Source organism: Monodelphis domestica, chromosome 6 (assembly GCF_027887165.1).
Source record: "Monodelphis domestica isolate mMonDom1 chromosome 6, mMonDom1.pri, whole genome shotgun sequence".
Taxonomy (NCBI): Eukaryota; Metazoa; Chordata; class Mammalia; order Didelphimorphia; family Didelphidae; genus Monodelphis; species Monodelphis domestica.
In genome coordinates this window covers 68523626-68542939 of record NC_077232.1, presented here as the reverse complement: position 1 = coordinate 68542939, position 19314 = coordinate 68523626, and the positions used below count along the sequence as shown (strand labels likewise).

The 19314-nt window shown below is 44.0% G+C and overlaps 1 protein-coding gene across 1 annotated transcript in view; it reads right to left on the bottom strand.

Annotated features, from left to right (window-relative positions):
* The window catches only part of KCNC1 (potassium voltage-gated channel subfamily C member 1), a 79867-nt gene that overhangs the window by 11769 nt on the left and 48784 nt on the right, over positions 1-19314 (bottom strand). Inside the window, exon 2 of the mRNA XM_001366617.3 lies at positions 7140-8073. Coding sequence (XP_001366654.1) covers positions 7140-8073 — 934 coding nt within the window. The remainder of the gene's footprint in view (positions 1-7139; positions 8074-19314) is intronic.

The following is a 19314-nucleotide window of genomic DNA, read 5'->3' as shown; positions in this document are numbered from 1 at the left end:
AGAGAGAGAGAGAGAGAGAGAGAGAGAGAGAGAGAGAAAGAGAGAGAGAGAGAAAGAGAGAGAGAGAGAGAGTATGTGTATGTGTTGGGGGTGGGAGAGGAAATATGGATGGGTTTGTTTATTGAGAAGAGAGGTTAAAAAGAAATTTACTTTTGGGAGGGGAGTAGGACTTTTAGGACTTTTCCCTGGGGGTTGCAGTGAGGAAAACTGGATATCCATCTTCGTCTAACCTGTCTAGGGTACCCTGGGGCTGAGCTCCACCAAGGAAGAGGGAAAGGCTCTGGTTTCCTGCCCCCCTCACCCTTGTACCACATATCATGCATGATCTGACCAGAGGTGAGACTAGAACTCAATCTCTCACACACTTTCTCCTGCACCAAACTGCCTGGTCTGAGTTGTCAAGGTGCTGCAGACCTGACTAAGACCCTAAAAGGTGGGCTCTCACCTCCCTGCTTATATGTCCATACTGCTGCCTTTGCTGGATTTCATACTCCCTACTCCATCTCTTTTGTACTGCCTCAATTGCTCCCCTCACTGTAGCCCCTTCTACAACAGCAAGCAGGAGGAAGAAAGCAGATGGAAGCCATGTAGAGACATGTGGTCAGCTATGCCAGCTGCGAATGAATGTGTGTGGTGAGGGAAAGGAGTGTCCCCACCATGAACTGATCATAGGCTTATAGAACCATAGATTCAGAGCAGGAAAGGCCTTTAAAGATCACCTAGTGCAACCCTTCCATTCTTTAAGAAAAGAAACAGAGGAGACACAGAGAGAAGCGATTTACCTAAGGACACACAGAGATTGGCCATTTTGTGAATTCTCTGTGGCCGGTGTTTTCACACCCAATTGACTTCTCCACTGTCTGGTTCAATCCTGGGCAAGCTTCCCCCTAATTATTAGAATGTAAATCTACTGAAGCACCTTTCTAGCCAGGGAGTCTGGAGATTGAGGAGTTTTCCCCCTTGCAGAGAACTGTTCAGCATGAGAACTGTGGAAAAGAAAAGGAAGGTCTAGTGGCAAATGGTTTCATCTGCCATATGGAGTAGGAAGCTCGCTGTGAAAGCAAAGCAAATGTTTTCATCTATGAATGGATTCGAATGCCTTAAAAGGACAATGCTTTTATTGGGTAGTAGAATTGGGGGTATCCCCATTCCTCAGGAGCAATAAACTAATTAATACTTTCAAGAAGAGAGGTGGCAGGGATGCCAATCCCTTTTCCCCAGCATTGGCTCAGCCTTGACCCAGAACTCTGGGGCCTGTGTGGTGGTGGATAGAGCAAGGAGGACAGGCTGAGAGCTGGGGATACTGCTTGGGAGCTTTTGTCCTCCTCCCACCTATCCTGGGAATGAGAGCTCTTTCTTGGCATCTTAGACCCAGGCAGCCCAGCCCTCTCAGATCCCAGGGAAGGTTTTTCTCACCCTATTTTGATTTGAGATTGTGCCATCCTGAGTTTGGTTGGCATGACTACCATGAATTCCTTAGTTAGCAAAATTCACATCCCTAGAGTGTATGTGGGCATATGTGTATGTGTGTGTGTGGAAGGTCATAGACTTTCTGGATGCTATGAAAATAGACTTGCATTGCCTTAAAGAAACTATCTTTTGTGAATTTCAGCAGTGAACGAACGGTATGTCAAGTTTAATTTCCTCCCTGGTGATGGGAAAATCTTTAATGGTATATGATGATTTTTCTTTTTATTCCACCAACTCCCTAATTAAAGAGAGGCATCATGTAAACTAATTAATTACTTAGAACTAAAGGTGTCACACACCAAAAACCCATCATGCAAACAGGAGGCTCTTTGTTTAACAGAGAGCAAGTTGTGGGTGATGATGATAAGAAGAAGAAGAACAATAATAACAGTAATAGCATTTATATTGTGCTTACAATGCACCATTTGTTATATTTCATGACCATCCCCAAAACTCTGTGAGGTAGGCAGTACAGGTATTACTAATTCCGTGGTAGAGTAGATATTTAAATGAGTTCTGGATAGATTTCAGATTTTCCACAGGTGGAAGACACCATTCTCAGAGAGACCAGGAAAGGAAACAGGGCCCTTGAGTATATATTTGCAGGCAGGAGAACCATAAAGGGTGAGCTAGGGCCTGGAGAACTAGAATTATAATTATGTCAAAAGATTTAACTGCCCCCAGCCTAGGGTTGGGGAAATTTCTTTTACATACATTCATTCTTAATGACCTAACCTGATGAAGTACAACAGCAAGGGCAAAAAGAGGGAAGGAATAAAGGGGATACTAGAATGGGACCATGAATTAATTGGAGCTAGAGATGAAGAAGAGAGAAAATAATAAGGGATTTCAGAATGGTAATCCTAGAGGCCAAATGGATACAGAAATCAAGAAAGTCAAGGCCTTGAGCCAGGGTTAGAGAAAATCAAAGGTTTAGAAATGAGTAAAGTAGAAATCCTTGGTACTAATGTTCAGAAAATGGCCCAGAAGGAATTTTTCATGATTTTCCTCCTAGATACTCTTAGACATCTTGAAGTTGGGACCCAGGGCTCCATCCCTCTAGTTTGATCTCTCCTTGGTCTAAGAAGACCTCCCCCCAAAACCATCCTTGACTTATCTTTGCCCCTAGACCTTCTGTCCCTCTAGTTTCATCTCTCCTCTTTTCTTTGATATCCTGTCCCCATTTACCCAAGACCTTCTTTATGTCCATCTTTCTTCTATCCTGAGAGATCCTGTGCCTTCTTTTTTTTGCAAGAGCCCTTTTACCTCTATCCCTTAATCTCTTCTCTTGATGGATACCTTATACCTCTAAGCCCAATCCCCAGAGCAGGGGTTCTTAATCTATGATCTATAAATTTGTTTTTTAAAATATTTTGACAATTAGATGTCTATATAATATTTTCTTTGTAATTCTATGTGTTTTATTTTATGTATTTAAAAACATTGTTCTGGGAAGGGATCTTTAGGTTTCACCAGACTTCCAAAGAGTCCTATGACAAAAAGAATCCCACAGCTTAAGAATTCTTGCCCTAGAAACTCTTTTCTACCAACTCAAACTCTCTTTTTCCCCATGAAATTTCCATCTTTCCATTCTTATCTCTTCTCTGATCTTTTGAATCCCTGTCCTTCAGCCTTGACTCTATTCTATTTCTAGAGCCTATCCTTTTAATTCAATCCTGAATCTGTATCTGGACCCCTATTCCTCTAGTTTGGACACTTCTTTCTTTTGGAGACACTATTCCTCTGGCTCTGACCATCCCCTAATCGTGACAACCAAGGCTTTCCAGCCCAGACCCTCCTATGCTTTTGGAGCTCGTGTCCCTCCAATTTTGATCCTTTGCTATCCATGGAGATTATAATGCTTGATTCTTATGAACTTTGGGAGAAAACTTGGGGCTGGCTTACATAATTCTATTTTTCAGGTAATGGGGAAAGTTTTGTGATATTTCTCTCCCCTTCCCCTTTGGAAAGACACCAGACACTTTAGCTAAGATATTGTATAAGAAAGGAGTAAGGTTAAATTGCTAAAAATCAATCACCAATCAAGTTTCCTGATAAGCCTTCTGAGAGTGAGCCCGATTGGCTGAGAATGAGCCTGAAGTTATAGGCTAGATGCATAAACTCAGGCCAGAATAGCCAAGTGGCCCAAACTCAAATCACTGTTGAGTGTCTTTGTGCTGAAGACTTGCCTGGGGGAAAGAGGAGTCAAGGAAGCTAGATGTTATACTAATGCTGCTAAACACTGGGTTGTGTACAGATATTTGGAGATATATGGATACATATATACTTCTAATTATTTAATTAATATGTAGATGTGCACCTACTTCTAATTACCTTACCCTAGTGTATTGTTTCTGAAATTATAAATTCTCTTTTCTTTTATGAATTGGAATTGGGATAAGGATTGGACCTGTGCTGTCATTGGTATGGAGAAGAAAACTCCCTTTGCCAATGCAGGTTGGCTCCTCTCTGCAGTTTATAGTGTGAGAGAGTCTCCTAGAGCAGTGAAGTTAAATGCCTTGCCTGGGTTAAATGCCAGTCAGGATGTGTCAAAGGCTAATCTCGATCTCAGAACTTTCTGAATCTAAACTGGTTCTCTAATCTATCTCTACTGCATTGCCTCTATTCTTGTAAGATCTAGAAATGCCTTTTAAGCCCTGGAGCACAGTAGTGGCAGAAGGAAGAGGAGAAATTGTGAGTGGATGCCAAAACCGGACAGCCTATTTTGGCAGTAAAAGCATAAGGAGTAAAAGGTAATTAAGGAATAGGCAAGGCAGATCTTTGAACAGGAAGTCAAGTGGGCTCAAGGGCCAAAAGAAGGTCAAAAGACCTTGTGGTCCTGAGCTGGAATTTAGAGATTAAGGAATTATAGGAAAGATAGAAAAGTGAAAACCAGGGTCAGAGTTAGGATTGACACTAAGGAACTAGAATCCTAAAAGGCAATGTGGTTCCTTTTGTAATAGAAAGACATTTCACAGAAGGAAGTAGATTTTTATACACTCAACACTTACAAATTATGAAGATGCTAAATATGGTGGTTGTACTTACAGTTAACTAATCTCATTCAAAGCCTTATCTGATTCTGCTCTGTGTATGAGGAAATCTGATCTCCGGTCTCCTTGCCCTTCTTGGCAAATACGTTAGTTACTAGAGAATCTTGGTTGGGATGCTAATAGATGTCTCTGACAAAAGACAGTATGATCTTACCTTCATATTAAAATAAAAACAGAAATTGGTCAATTGTCCTACTTCGACAAGTAATGGTGTTGCTATGCTACTTTTGGCTAGTTTAAGTAATGCTTATTTAGATAGATTTCTACCTTTCATAGAGAAAACTCTTAACAATAAGAGTTGTTACAAAATACGAAAGGGTTGCCTCAGAAAGTACTGAGCCCCCTATTACCAGGGGACTTCAAGCAGAGGTGCTATGGTCACTTAGAAGAAATTCCTGCTCAGGAACAGATTGGATTAAATGATCTCCAAGTCCCTTCCAGCTCTAAAGATTTCTATGGTTCTATGATTCTTCAGCAAGCATATGTTGGTTTATTTGATCCAAGGTTCAAAGCTGTTATCCTTGGATGTTTTGTCCTTCTAGCCATTCTCCTTATCTTCCTCTGAATGCTCTAACCCTCTGCCATCCCTCTAGCCCTGCTCCTAGGATTTCTGGCCCTCCAAGAAGTAAAGTGAAGCATCAAATGAACCCTGGAGCTATTTTTCTATCTAGTATGCCTTATGATCCTGTTTTTGCATCTCCCTCTTGTCTCTTTGGGGTGAACCTTCAGCAAGTAAACTCACAGAGTCAAGGGCAGTGGTACTGGCCAAGAGAAGGGGCATCACCTCACAAAACCAGCTGGAAGGGATATTGGGATCTGCTACAGCAGGAGGGTTCAACCCCAGTTCAAATGGATGTTCTACCATTCTTCAAGTAGTGGACTGGTGTTCTCCTCCCTGCTTTCCCTGGGCCATAGGCTGATGTGGGCAAAGTATAAAGCTGAATATTTTATTTTCTTCTCCTGGCTCACTCATGCATGACAGAATGGAGTGAGTATGCCAGCAAGGGAGTGAAGAGTGGGAAGGAGTGTTGGCATCAGGGGTTAGGGTTGCAGTTGAGGTGGAAGCACTGGCAGAAATGATGAGAACAGCCTCCATAGTCAGGGGAGGGGGTGGTAGAAAATGAATCCAGAGCTCAGAAATCCCCACCACTCCCAAGCAGCTGATCTGTCTGCCTGCCTGTCCCTCCCTGGTTGAGCAAGGAGTAGGAAGGGGTGGCCCAGGATGGGACTTTTTCTCTTTAGGCTAAACTCTGCTTTTTCAATGGTTTGGCTTTAGCCAAACCCACCTGTCCAATGATTCACCGCCTGCTCTCAGTTGTCATCGTCCTTTTTACTGATGCCATTGACTATGAAAACCACTGTGTCTACAGAATACATCGATGCTAGTCCATGGGTAGAGGTAGATTATGGGGTTTGAATCTTCAGTTCAGATCAGAGCCCCATAATTTTATGTGCTATTTGTGGATTCTCATAAAACTGAGAGAGTCCCATGATGACCACTAGCCATGGAATACTAGAATATATCCCTCAGTGACTAGTATTGTTCCCCCGATGTGGAATTCACATGAAACTGATTTTACACTGGCTGGGTTGCTCATATTGCTGTGGTTATTCCCAGTTGGGAGGAAACCCCTTCCCTGCCCTGACCCCCACGCCTCCCCACCCCCAGCAGTTACGTCTAAGCCTGGCTGCTCACACTCGGATCCACTCTCTTTCTCCTTCCAGCAGCCCTTTGCATCAGGATGCTGCTGGGAAACTCTGGATGGACCACTCAACCCAAACCCTGGAGAGAAGCAGACATGGAAAAAGCTACTGTCGTGCCTGAAAGCTCGTAGCTACAAATGCTGAACATAGCCTAGTGTGGCGGTACAGGATGGGGCATCTGCATGCTATGAAGTATGCATGTTACAGCCAGGGGAAGCCCTCTGAGGAATGATGGGGGCTTTGGGCTTTAGTTCTACTCAGCAGGCAGCAGGCAGGTGGTGGGACCATGCCCCCGAGCATTCTGGGCCCTGGCCTGCCCTACCCTGCCTTCCCTAAGAGTTCTACCGTGCAGGATTTCTGCCCTCTAAGTCGCTAGGGGGGAAGGAGGGGGTGGTGGCCCTCGATGGAAAGGAGTCCAAGAAAACCCACACCAAAGTCGTCTGACTTTTCTGAAAAGCCACCCTGCCCTCTTCCCACCCCCTCCATCAGATGGGCAGGTGACCCGGGTCAGAGACTGACCCTCAGCCTGTGGCTCTCCAGGGCAGCCCCCGGGAGGGGCTGCCCCCTAAGATAGTCCAGCACCAGGGCTGTGGGCGCCTGCGAGTCTTCCGCAAGGCAACTTTTTTTTTTTCTCTTCGGAACAACACGAACCTGAGTCAAGGGTCAGGTGCCTTAGCCGGGGACCATCAGTAAGGCCCTTCCCACTGACTCTCTCCTTCTCCATTTGGATGCTCAGCCTTTCCCGGCCCCCCACCCAGGCTCCACACATCAGGCTTCCGTGTGGGGCCGTGGGATGCTAGCGGATCCCTGGGCTACCCATGACGCTAAGAAAGCAGTCTGACTGGATCTCAGATCTCTACAAGGGATGGAGGTGGAAAGGTCAGATTGACATTCCTCTGAGAGGCTTCCTACCTGCTCTGTTAATTTCTAAAATCTCTTCCTGGGCCAGCGGGCATGTGTCACTCTGAGTACTGTGGTGTGGAGAGTTTACGACAGATTTACAATAATTGGGGGATCCCAGCTGCGGCGGTCTCGGAATGTGTTTCTTTTTTTTCTTTGGTAGCTTCTGCTTAGCCATAGCTAAGGAATAGTACATTCCGAAATTGTTCACGATGACAGGCACGGGCATGGCGATGGTCAGCACCCCTGCGAGCGCACACAGCGCCCCCACTAGCATGCCTGACCACGTCTGGGGGTACATGTCTCCGTAGCCCAGTGTCGTCATGGTGACCACCGCCCACCAGAAGCCGATAGGGATGTTCTTAAAGTGCGTGTGCTCGCTGGCGCTGGGGTCATTGGGTTGAGCACCTATCCTCTCAGCATAGTAGATCATTGTGGCAAAGATTAAGACGCCCAAGGCCAGGAAAATGATGAGCAGCAAGAATTCATTGGTGCTGGCACGAAGGGTGTGCCCTAAGACCCGCAAGCCCACAAAATGGCGGGTCAACTTGAAAATTCTCAGGATACGCACGAACCGGACCACTCTCAAAAAGCCCAAGACATCCTTGGCAGCTTTGGAAGACAGGCCACTGAGTCCGACCTCCAGGTAGAAAGGCAGGATGGCCACAAAGTCGATGATGTTCAGGGAATTCTTAATAAACTCCACCTTGTTGGGGCAGAAGACAATCCGCATGAGGAACTCAAAAGTGAACCAGACCACGCAGACCCCTTCGATGTAGGTTAGGAAGGCCTCCGTCTCTGCCTCCCGGTAGTAGCGCACCTGGGTACCATTCCTAATGACTTCAATTTCGGTTTTGTTCACGATGGGATTAAACCTCTCGTGGGTCTCCAGGCAGAAGGTGGTGATGGAGACCAGAATGAAGAAGAGGGAGGCAAAAGCCACATACTGCAGAGAGGAACAGAGAAGACAGGTTAGTGCAGAGGGAGGAAGTGGGTGAAGTGCAGGGGCACCCTGAGCCCCTCAGGGAATAACATTTGGGAAACCCAGGAACACCAAGATTATGTAGTGAATGGGAAGGAGGAAAGAAAAGAAAAGAATGAGAAAAAAAGAGGAAAAGAGGGAAGAAAGGACACAGATATGGGAAGGGTGCTGTCATGGAGTTAAATCAGAATTTTTTACCAAAATGGTGGGACTTATGAGGTATTTCTACTCAGGGAGGTAGAAGAGGGCTGTGTGTGTATGTGTGTGTGTGTGTGTGTGTGTGTGTGTGTGTGTGTGTGTGTGTGTGTGTTGTGGAGGGGTTCACACTTCACCTCTGCTATTTACTGCTTATATGTTTGTTGCTCAAACCTGGAATCCCCCAAGCATCATGTGGCCTGTGTGTCCTTGGGGAAGTGATTTCCCTTTCTTGGTCCTCAATTTATCTGTAAAATGAGTCAGAAGGACTAAGTAGCCCCTAAGGTTCCTTTCAGCTCTACATGTATGATTCTATGACCTCAGCTGGAGTCGGAGAGTATATGAAAAGAAAGCGTGGATGTGACATGGCAGAATCATGATATTTAATCATCACATTCCTCTCTGCCTCCTAATTCTGCTCCATCTCTGTCTTTGTCTCATCTCTTGGCTTTCAGATTTAACCTTCTTTTAGAAAAAAAAAATAAAGACATATAATTAGCCTTTGGGAAGGAATGCCTCTCTATTTCTCCTCTTCCCACTCTTTCCCTAGAAACTCAACTGACTCCTCTGGGCCAAGTGCCCTTGGGAGCCATGTGCAGGACTAATGGTGGAGTCATCATTTGAGAGTCCATTCTGTCTTTTATGAGCCTGGTAAGTAAGGAAAAGTGGCCAACTTTTCTGGGTGAAGCCTTGGAGAGAAAGAAATCAGGTGTCAGGTGAGGTGTACATCACCATCAGGGGCTACTTTTTCACTCCAAACCTATTCAAATGGATGCTGCATCCCAGAGAAGTAGATACTCCACTTTATAGCCTGGGGTCCACCCCATGAATTCAGAATTCACAAAGTGCTTTAGTCTAGGACAATCACCTGGTGTCCAAGTGAATCACAAATTATGACCCATCTTCTAAAAACTCCTTGAACTTCATTGCCACTGTTCAACAGAGGTTGGAGATCATGGCTTCCCAGCTGAATGGAAGCTACCCTAGCATTCTGCTAAGCTCTGTAAGCTCCTTGAAGACAGGTACTATTTTGTATTTTGTCTGTGCTCCCAGACGATCACGTGGTGTCTTTTTCATAGTAAATACTTAATAAATCAAATCAAATTGGCAGAACCAGCTATAAGGCATTCAAAAAATCCCGAGAGTTGCTTTCTTGGTTTGAGCACTTGGAATTATCTTAGACATTCTTTCTCAGCTATCTCCAAGAAGGCTAAGGAATTGGGGGGAGAACAAGTAGAGTCAAATAAAGGAAATCAAGAACATTTTCTTAAAAAACAACCAAGCATTTCATTGTGCCTACTGTGTATCAGAAGCTGTGCTAAGCACCTTAAAATATTATCTCATTTGATCTTCCCAACACTCCTGGAAAATAAATACTATTATCAGTCTCATTTTACAGTTGAGAAAATGGATGATGATTCAGATTAAGAGACTTGTCCAAGGTCATGCAGCTAGGAAGTTTCTGAGGCTATATATTTAAACTCAGGTCTTCCTACCTCTAGGTTTAGTGCCCTATCCACTGCATCTCCTAGCTGCCTATAGATGGAAAATTCCTTATAGATACAAAGCATCTACAAATGAAGCTTTGCAAAGAAAATCCTTAACTCTTCAAAGATCAGAGCTAGAGAGGACCTGAGAAATCACCTCGAGATCAAAGATTTAGCAGTCAGAGATATTTAGAAGTCAGACTTCTAAGCTGAAAGAGAATGGTCTAACCCATTTAGACCTTCTAGATCCAGAAAGGGGTGGCAATTTTGTCCACAGTCACAAGGTAATAAAGACCAGAGCTAGAATTTGAACCCAGGTCACACATAGGATATGAGAGAGACCAAAGATGTCTAGTCCAACCCCTTCAGCTTTACATATGAGGAAACTGAGACCCATAGAAATTAAGAGGTCCTTGACCAATGATATTAAGTGAAAAAATACAAATTTGAATGCTGATCTTCTAATTCCAGATGCAGGGTTCCTTCCTCAATCCACATTGCCCTCACCTAAGGCTATAAGATGGCAAGGATCCTTAGATCCTCAGAGTTTACTGAGGGCTTAGAGTGTAGTAATAGAGAGAGGCTGAATCAGAGCCAAATCTTTGACATTTGGCTTCCTACTCTCCCAACCTTGACTAAAGACAGGATCCTAAGGCAAAACTAGGCTACTTGTGGCTCTGTTCTGATTCTCCCCCCACTAGCTCCTCAGGGGCTAATTAATACATCTCCAGAGCTGTTAGAGAGGAGAAGTAAGAAGGTGGGTCACTCCATCAGAATTCTGACTCCCCTGGGAGATCAGTAATCTCTCTGACACAAGCTAGTGTGGAGAACTCTTGGGCCCTTTCTGTAAATATAAGTCATCCTGGGGCAGGGTATGATTATTTATCAGCCATTAGCTGGAGTCAACCATTAGCCTGACTGCATCTGACTGCACCTGGCAAGAGGGGTCAGTAGGACTCAGATTTAGAGCACCTCTGGAGGAAGGGACTATGAGAGAGTCTTAAATGATTTAGCTACCAATAAATTTCTGCTTCCTCCAGCTCTGAGCCCCTGACAAATCCCCATCTTCAAGGGTCTCTAGATAGCAAAGTTCTCAGTCTCCTGCTTTTTCTTATTTGTATTTCCATGTTTCTTTGTCATGTCCCTTCTCTTTCTGGGTCTCTTCTCTAGAGCAGGCAGTGAACAAGCCAGAAGGCCAGGATCACAGGCTTTCCTGGCTCCCAGAATTCTAACTGTGATCACCCACCTTCACTAATACAGAAGACCTGGGGAGATAGAGGAGGTAGGCAGAAAAAGGAGGAACAGGAAGGGGAATTCAATTAATTTAAACCCAACCAACAATTATTAAAAAGACTACTATGTGCAAGACCCTATACTTGTCACAGACATAGCTTCTACCCTCAAGAACTCTAGGATGGGAGAAAAAGATTTTTAAAAATGAGAAAGAGGCCAAATAACTCATGGAGAATTCAAGAGAGGGGACTTACTTCCAGCCAACAGGCTCCAAGAAAGGCTCCAAGATTTGGTGACATTTAAATCAGGGATTTAAGGAGGAAGATGATCCTAAAACATAGGGGCAAGGGCCAGGCAATTAGGATTAAGTGATTTTCCCAGGATCACAGAGATAGGAAATGTCTGGAGTCAAACTTGCACCCAGTCCCTCCTGACTCCAGGTTTAGTGCTCTATCTACTTTGCAACCTAGCTGCTCTCTGTGGAGTCTGATCTTGACAGGTATTAAAGGGTCAAGGTATCCACTGGTACTCATATAATGCCAAGAGAGCCAGAGCAAAGCATTTTCGCCTTTTTTGTATCATTTTGTATCATGGCTTCCTGGTATCCCTGGACGATATCTATGACCCCTTCTTAGAATCATGTTTTTGAATATATATATTAAAATACACAAGATTAAATAGGAAACCAATTATATTAAAATACAGTTTCTCAAAGTATTTTTTTAAGTTAATGGATCCCAAGGTTAAAAACCTTTAATACCAAAGAAGACCTCCAGCAACCTTGGAGGTATTACAGGAAGATATTAGACAAGAGTCAGCCAGGATAAGCAGGTGTGGATTGAATTAAACACAGGAGGGATTACCATCATGGATGAGATCATAAATCCACCAAAAGATCAGCTGGGTCAGGGGGTACATCTCAAGTACAGAGATCAGTGTGAAAGAAGCCATGTGGGATAGGACTTGGAATCAAGAAGACCTGGGTTCAAGTTCAGACACTCACCAGCTATGTGACCCTGGGCAAATCACTTAATCTCTTTGGGACTCATTTTGCTCATCCGTAAAATGAGGAGAATTGAACTAGATGGCCTCTGAAGTCTCTTCTACCTCTAGAGCTAGGAGCCTATGAACAAAGACTGATGAACTGATTCAGAAAAAAAATGTACTTGTGTTTGCTGGGGGTATTCCTCTGGTAAATGGCTGATTGGTTCATGGGGACTCATGAACCATCTTGACTGAGAACTGGGTCAGCTTTGTAAAAGAGCAACCTGCTGGTTTCAAGTGTGTTCAGGGGATGATGAGTCATCTAGTCTGACTGGAGCAGAGCCTTTGTGAAGAAGAATAATGTGAGAGCAGGCTGGAAAGGTAATTTGGGGCAAAGTCATGGAAGACTTTGATTGCTAAGGGGAGGAATTAAGATTTTGCCCTGTGTGTACTGGGGAGCCATTGAACGTATTGGAGCAGGTCTGTATTGTCTGGGCTCAACAATGAGGCATCAGCCAAAAGGGTTCTTCATAAGGCAGTCAGGCAAATGGGGAGGCTGTGGAAGAAAGCGTGGAAGACTTCCTTCTCAATTAAGGAGAAATGAGGAAAATTGCTTTTCAGCGTTGTTTTGGCACTGGCCATCTCTCCTATGCCTAGGATGCACAATGTCCTTGTCTCTACCTTCCAGAATAGGTATTCACTTGCTTCAAGGCTCACCTCAAGTTCCACTTTCTAGATTAAGCTTTTCCTGATTGCCACCCTCTTCCCCCACCCCCTACAGCGGCTGGTGCCCCTTATTCCCAAACCACCTTGCCTTTATTTTGGATTTCTCAGTTAAGATTTATTTATTGCTACCTCAATAGAATGTAAACTCTTTGAGTGCAGGGTTGGTACTCTTTTTGTCTTTATATCCCTAGGGTCTAATCTTTTGCCTGGCACATAGGAAGCACCTACTAAATTCTGGCACCACATCCAGGGCACCCTGGCCACAGCAGTGGATTTGGTGGTCCCAAACATTCAAGGAGAGGCGTGTTTTCATTCTGGCTGAAGGAGGCCTTCAGGGCTGGTCCATGAGCATGGGTGGGTGGGTCCTCCCGTTGCCTGGGGGAGCCTGGGGTGTTCATAGGAACGCAAGCACCTTTACTATGAACTGAGCGAAACTTTTAGACTAGTAACTGGTTTCCCATCAACCAACTTACCCAGCTCTTAGCTCTAGAAGTAATTCAGACTTCCACAGTCTGCTGAGGGGAAAGGAATCTTATTTACTGGAATTATCCAAGTAACAACCCACCAACCGTTCATAGCTGAAGCCCCACTGGCCACAACTTGGAGGCAGAGTTTATCAGAGTACCGAGCGATCCAAGCAGTCCAGGAACAAAACCCCACATGCATGACTATGCCGGAGAACCCCCACACCAGATAACATACCTGAGAATCTCCAGACCAGAGAACACATCTGAGAATTGGCTGCACCATCTACAGTGTTCAAGCTTGGCCCCAGAGAAGTGAGAACTCTCTTCTCTCTCCCTTTACTGCAAAGGTGGCAGGGGGAGGGAGGGAGGGATTGTGGAATGTTGTACACACTGTCAGACATGGTATAAATGTTGGTAGATTTTGCTGAACTGCTTCCCCACCCCCTTTCTTTTTTTTAATCTTTGGGTATGAGAGGGGGTGGTGTATGTGTAGGAACAAATGTGATGAAAAAACAAAATTCATCGATCAAAATAAGGCAGCATTTTGAAAAGAGAGAGAATGACCCACATCAGAAAATACCTTTAAGCACCCCCAAACCAGAGACCACGCATGAGAACCCCGTGTGCCAGTGGACACACTGCCTTCTCGGATGAGCTCGTTTTCTATTTGAGGAACATCCCTAAATTAGGAAACTGGTTTTTCCCCAAATAAGTATGGTGTTTTTTCTAAAATGGGCTAAAACAACTCACTCACATGCCCATGCATCCTCTTATGTGTGGTTTAGTAAGGCATGCTCTGTTGTAGATGTAACTACAGCAGAATTGGCTGTGGCAAGGTCAACTGTTTCCCCAGCTTTCTATAGATCCGAAGGTCAAGTCATCTACTGAAGTCTCTGGATAATAATAGCTAGCCTTCACTTACACTTTAAGGTTTATAAAGGCTTGTGTATACGTTATCTCAGTAGATTCTCACAACCCTATAAGGTTGCTACTATTATGTCTAATTTACAGAAAAGGAAACTGAGGCTTGGCTAAGGTTATATAGCTAGTGAATATTGGAGGTAAGATTTGTACTCAGGTCATCCTGACTCCACCGCCAGTTTTATTACCCACTGTGTACCACTTAGACTTTACTCCTTAACTCAATTCTATTTCACTCAGTTCATTGCAATTCAATGAATATTTACCAAATGCCTGCCCCATGAAAATTTTGCTGTGGTGAAAGCTATCTTGATCCCAGACAAGGGGCAGCCTGGGAAACCGAGAACAGCTTTTAAATTGATGAAATTAACATCTACCTGTCAATCACCTGGAGGAAGCACTGCTGGTAAGTGTGAGGCCAGGGCATCAGCAGTGTATATTCCCTGTCTGTTGAAAAGCTGTAGACAGGGCAGCTAGGTGGCACAATGGATAGAGCTCTAGGCCTGAAGTCAGGAGGACCTGAGTTCAAATCTTGCCTCAAATACCTTCTAGCTGTGTAACCTTGGGCAAGTCACTTAACCCCTCTTTGCCAAGCCCTTGCTCTTCTGTCTTAGAGGACAGAAGGTAAGGGTTTTTTAAATGAAGAGAAAGGCTGAAATGGTGAAAAACAGAGAAAACCATACAATTTTCTTGTTCTTTGCATTGCTGCTCCTTCTAGAAGATGATGTGGGCTTGCTTACCAGGATCATTCTGGTCTTAGATGATGTCTTAGTTTTCAACCTCCTACTTCCTCTCTTGTTGAGCCTCAGTGGCACCATTGGCTAAGTGCTTCTGTCAGTCACATACCTACATGAAGTCAGGACTCATCTAGCCCTTCTCCATCCCTGCCTGGCCTTTGAGAAGCAGTCCAATACTTAAAAGGAAGGAACAAACATTTGTTAAGTACCTACTATGTGCCAGGCATTGTGCTAAGTGCTTTACAAATATCTTATTCAATCTTCACCACAATCCTCCAAAGATTATGATCCCCATTGAGGAAACTGAGACCGTCAGAGCTGAAGTGACTTGCTATGAGTCACAGAGGTAATAAGTGTCTGAGGCTAGACTTGAACTCAGATCTTCCCGACTCTAAGACCAGTACTGCATCCACAATACCATCTAGTTGCCACTGGGGCAAGATAGAATGATGGGAAAAGAGGCAAAAACAACTGAGGTCATAGTCTACCCCTGATGTTTACCAACTAAGTGTCCATAAGCCATTCACTTAAGCTCTCAGACTCAGGCTCCTCCTCTGTAAGAATGATAACAGAATAATTTCATTTCTATTTATCCCCATAGGGTGGTCAACAGAATTAAGTAATAAATTGCAAGATGTTTTGGAAACTTTTAGCACTATAAAAATGTTGATTACTTTTATTTACAATCCTCTCTCCCCCTAGTCTCAAGGACTGGAAGGAGAAAGGGGAGAGGGCTATCTGTCCCCCACCCCTACCACCAACCCCACACACATGCTGCAGCACCCTTGGGTTCATGGGCTCCCTCCCTCGGAAGGACCTTAGAAATCTTCTAGTTCAGGTTGGATATGATGATGCTCACTCACGTTCTCAGGTTACCAGGCAGTCTGAGACTTGGTGGGTCTCTTGAGTTCCAGAGTTCTAAGTAGCAGTGGGGCTCTACCCAATCACATGTCCCAAATTGAATTCAACATTAATACAGTCCAGAGGGAGTGCCAGGCTCCCTAAAGAGTGGCAAACTGGCTCAGATCGAAAATGCTTCAAGTAGAAGTGAAGTGTGACTAGGACCAAGACACCCGCATGTACAGTCCTTGCACTCCTAGTCTGGTCAAAGAGCTCAGGAGACCCAAATAAGAAGGGAAAAATAAAGGGGCAAAATAATCCCACTTTTACAAGGAAAAAACTACAAATTTTACAGAGGAGGAATGACCAGCAATTAAGTGACAAGCCCAAGGTCAGTCTAGAAAGGCAGTTCTAAACCTGGGGTCCATGGACAAATTTCAAGGGGTCCATGAATTTAGATGAAAAAAAAATCACAGTGTCATTTTCACCCCCTTCTAACTGAAATTTAGGTTTCCCTTCAATTTATTTAAAACAAGCATAGTGGTCGCCAGATGTCCAAAGGGATCCAATGGTCCCAACATGGTTGAGAAAGCTATGCTAGAATAACTAGGTAGCAAAGCTAGAATAACTAGGTAGCAAAGCTAGAATTTGAACTCAGGTCTTCTGACTCCAAATTCAGTACATTGATGGTAACCCCTTAAACATATATATATATATATATATATATATATATATAAAGTCCCATATACTACCACTTACCTAAGAAAATATACCTTCCCATGGAGAATAAATTGCTACATACAGAAATGTACCCACAATAGCATATCCAATAGCACACATGCATGTGCACACACATACCATTTTATAGAAGTCATTTTCTCTTGAGCCCTGGGGTTTCTTCTCAGAGACAATAATAATAGTCAATATTCATATAGAACTTTAAGGTTTGCAACCAAGTTACATATATTATCTCATTTGACCTTTGTGACAACCTCATGAGGTAGGTACTATTATCCCCATTTTACAGATAAAGAGACTGAGGTCAAGAGATCAAGTGCCTTCCAAGCACATCTAAAACTGGTAAATGTCTGAGATGGGATTCAAACTCAGGTCTTGCTGATCTGCCTAGCAGCAGCAATAGTTAACAGTATTAAAGTCCCTTCTCTTGGAAGTTGGATCTAAGACATTGAGAAAGAGGAAAGTAGGATCTAAAGATCAGGAGAGAATAGTGTCAAGGATGTAGAGAGTGATCTGAGGGAAGAGCACAGACTTCACAGGAGGAGTAGATCAGCAACCTAGGATCGAGGGGTTCCCAACAGGCTCAAGCCAAAGAACCCTGCTCTTGACCCAGTGGTAGGCTAGAGCAGAATCCAGGTATGCAGTATGTTTTGGGGCCACAAAACACCAAATGCCACCTTTAAAGGTCTGTGACAGCCTGGTCCTTGAGAACCCCTTTCCTATTTCTGCAGGAGCAGTTGTGTCAAAAGCTCATGGGGCTTTGATACAGTTCACTATATGTCTTTGTTACTTTTATTTCTTCATTTCTGGGTAAAGCTTTTAAAACCCATGTCTCAGCTCATTAAAGAAAGGAGATCTTACTAGTATTAAATTCAGACCTTCTCCCACCCCTTACTTTGGAGGAGAATGGGGTTTCTCCTAAAGGCTGGAGTCAACAAGGAATGGAAAATGTTCTGAAGGCAAAGGCTTCATACAGGGATGGGAGCTGTCCCCAGCTCTTCAAGAATATTCATAGAATCGAAAATGTAAAGCTACCAGGACCTTTCCTGTTGTAAAAAATCATTTTCCAGTCCTGTCCGACTCTTTGTGACCCCATTGGAGTTTTCTTAGCAAACATAAAAGAGTGGTTTGTCATTTTCTCCTCCAGTTCATTTTATAGATGAAGAAACTGAGGCAAACACAAGTTAAACGATTTGCTCAGGGTCACACAGCTAGTAAGTGTCTGATGCCGGATTTAAGATTAATCTTCCTTATTCCAAGATGGATATTCTATCTACTGTGCCATCTAGCCATCCTACGAGAGACCATCTAGTCTAGTTCCCTTGGTCTTTACCTTTATAGAGGTCAGGTTTCTGGGTGATTAATGTAGATAAATTCAAGAGGGACAGAAAGAGCTGGGTACAACCACTTTTTTTTTCACCAACACTGTCTTTTAATCCTCTTCCCACGATGCTGTGGGGATCAGCAAGCTGAGTTTGATTGGAAGGAGTATGTGAGAGGACTGGGATGGGGTCAGTGTGGCTGTAGGGTCAGGGCAATAGCCTTGGCTGTGGCATTGAGCAAAGCAATCGGGAGCCTGGCAATGGGGATGTCCCGAGGGACTCTGGATGTGGGGAACATTGGGACTCTCCGGGGTATCCAGAATTCCATGTGCAGGGTGTGGAGATGGATATTGTGTGATGAAAGGTGATGAGGAGGACAATGCAATGTCCAAAGAGTTTATATCTCAGTAGTGCCAACATCTGTAGCATGGTGACCTGTAGAATCTCTGGGTCTCAGTTTCCTCATCTGAGAAACTAGGGGGTTAGACTTGATAGTCTCTAAGGTCCCTTCCCTTAGAAATAGGATCTAAGGCATTGAGAAAGAGGAAAGTAGGATCTAAAGGTCAGGAGAGAATAGTGGCAAGGATGTAGAGAGAGTGGTCCAAGTGGAGAGCACAGACTTCATAGGAGGAGCGGAGCAGGGATGGCATTGATCATCCAGAAGGGATACTGGAAGTTAAAAAGCAGAATGATCCTCTCCCAGGGAACCCAAAAGAAAAGAGAGGGCATCCCTGAAGACTGGGTTGGGTTTGGAGAAAGGCTGGTTCAAGAGTGTTCTTTGTCTCCCAAGAGCAATGGGAGAGACCAGGAAAAGCCTGGATAATAAGACCCTTATACTCCTGAGAGAAGCCCAGAGGAGCCAGCGTTAGTTAGCTTATGGACACTGGGCAGGACTCTTTCGGTTTCTACAACATAAACTTTCCAGGCAAATGAGTGCAGAGACACATTCCAGAGAACACTGGAGCAGGGTTTCTTTCTTCAGAATCAAGTCAGGGAAAATGGCAGAAAACCCCACCAATTGTGTTCTTGAAACTGGTCGCCATGGTGATAGCAGGTTGCATCTTGTTCCTATGGTAACTAGGGCAGTGAGACTGTTGGCTGTAAAGTGAGACAAACCTACTAATGATCTGTTGATTTAAGAAGATGTTTTATAAATTGCTAGTTATTTTTATCCTCCTCCCCCCCCTTTGGAAACCATAAATCAGAAAGGCAATTTACTCTCTATTAGAATGACCAGTATGCATGGGTGAATTATTTATGCTACACTCATCTTTAGAAAATGTGTTTGCATTTGGGGAATTCTGTAGCTTTTCACCATTAGAACGTGTATGAGTGAGGGTGTGTGTGTGTGTGTGTGTGTGTGTGTGTGTGTGTGTGTGTTTCCAACTCAGTTATTTTAGCCAAAGGATGAAGTAAGGATCGTTTGGAGGAAATGAGACAGAATTAAGAAGCAAGAGACCTAGGCTCAATCCTCAGCAGTGCTTTTGATTCAAAGATGAAATTTTGGATGTGCCTCAGTTTCCCCTTTTGTAAAATAAGGAAGTTGGACAGTATA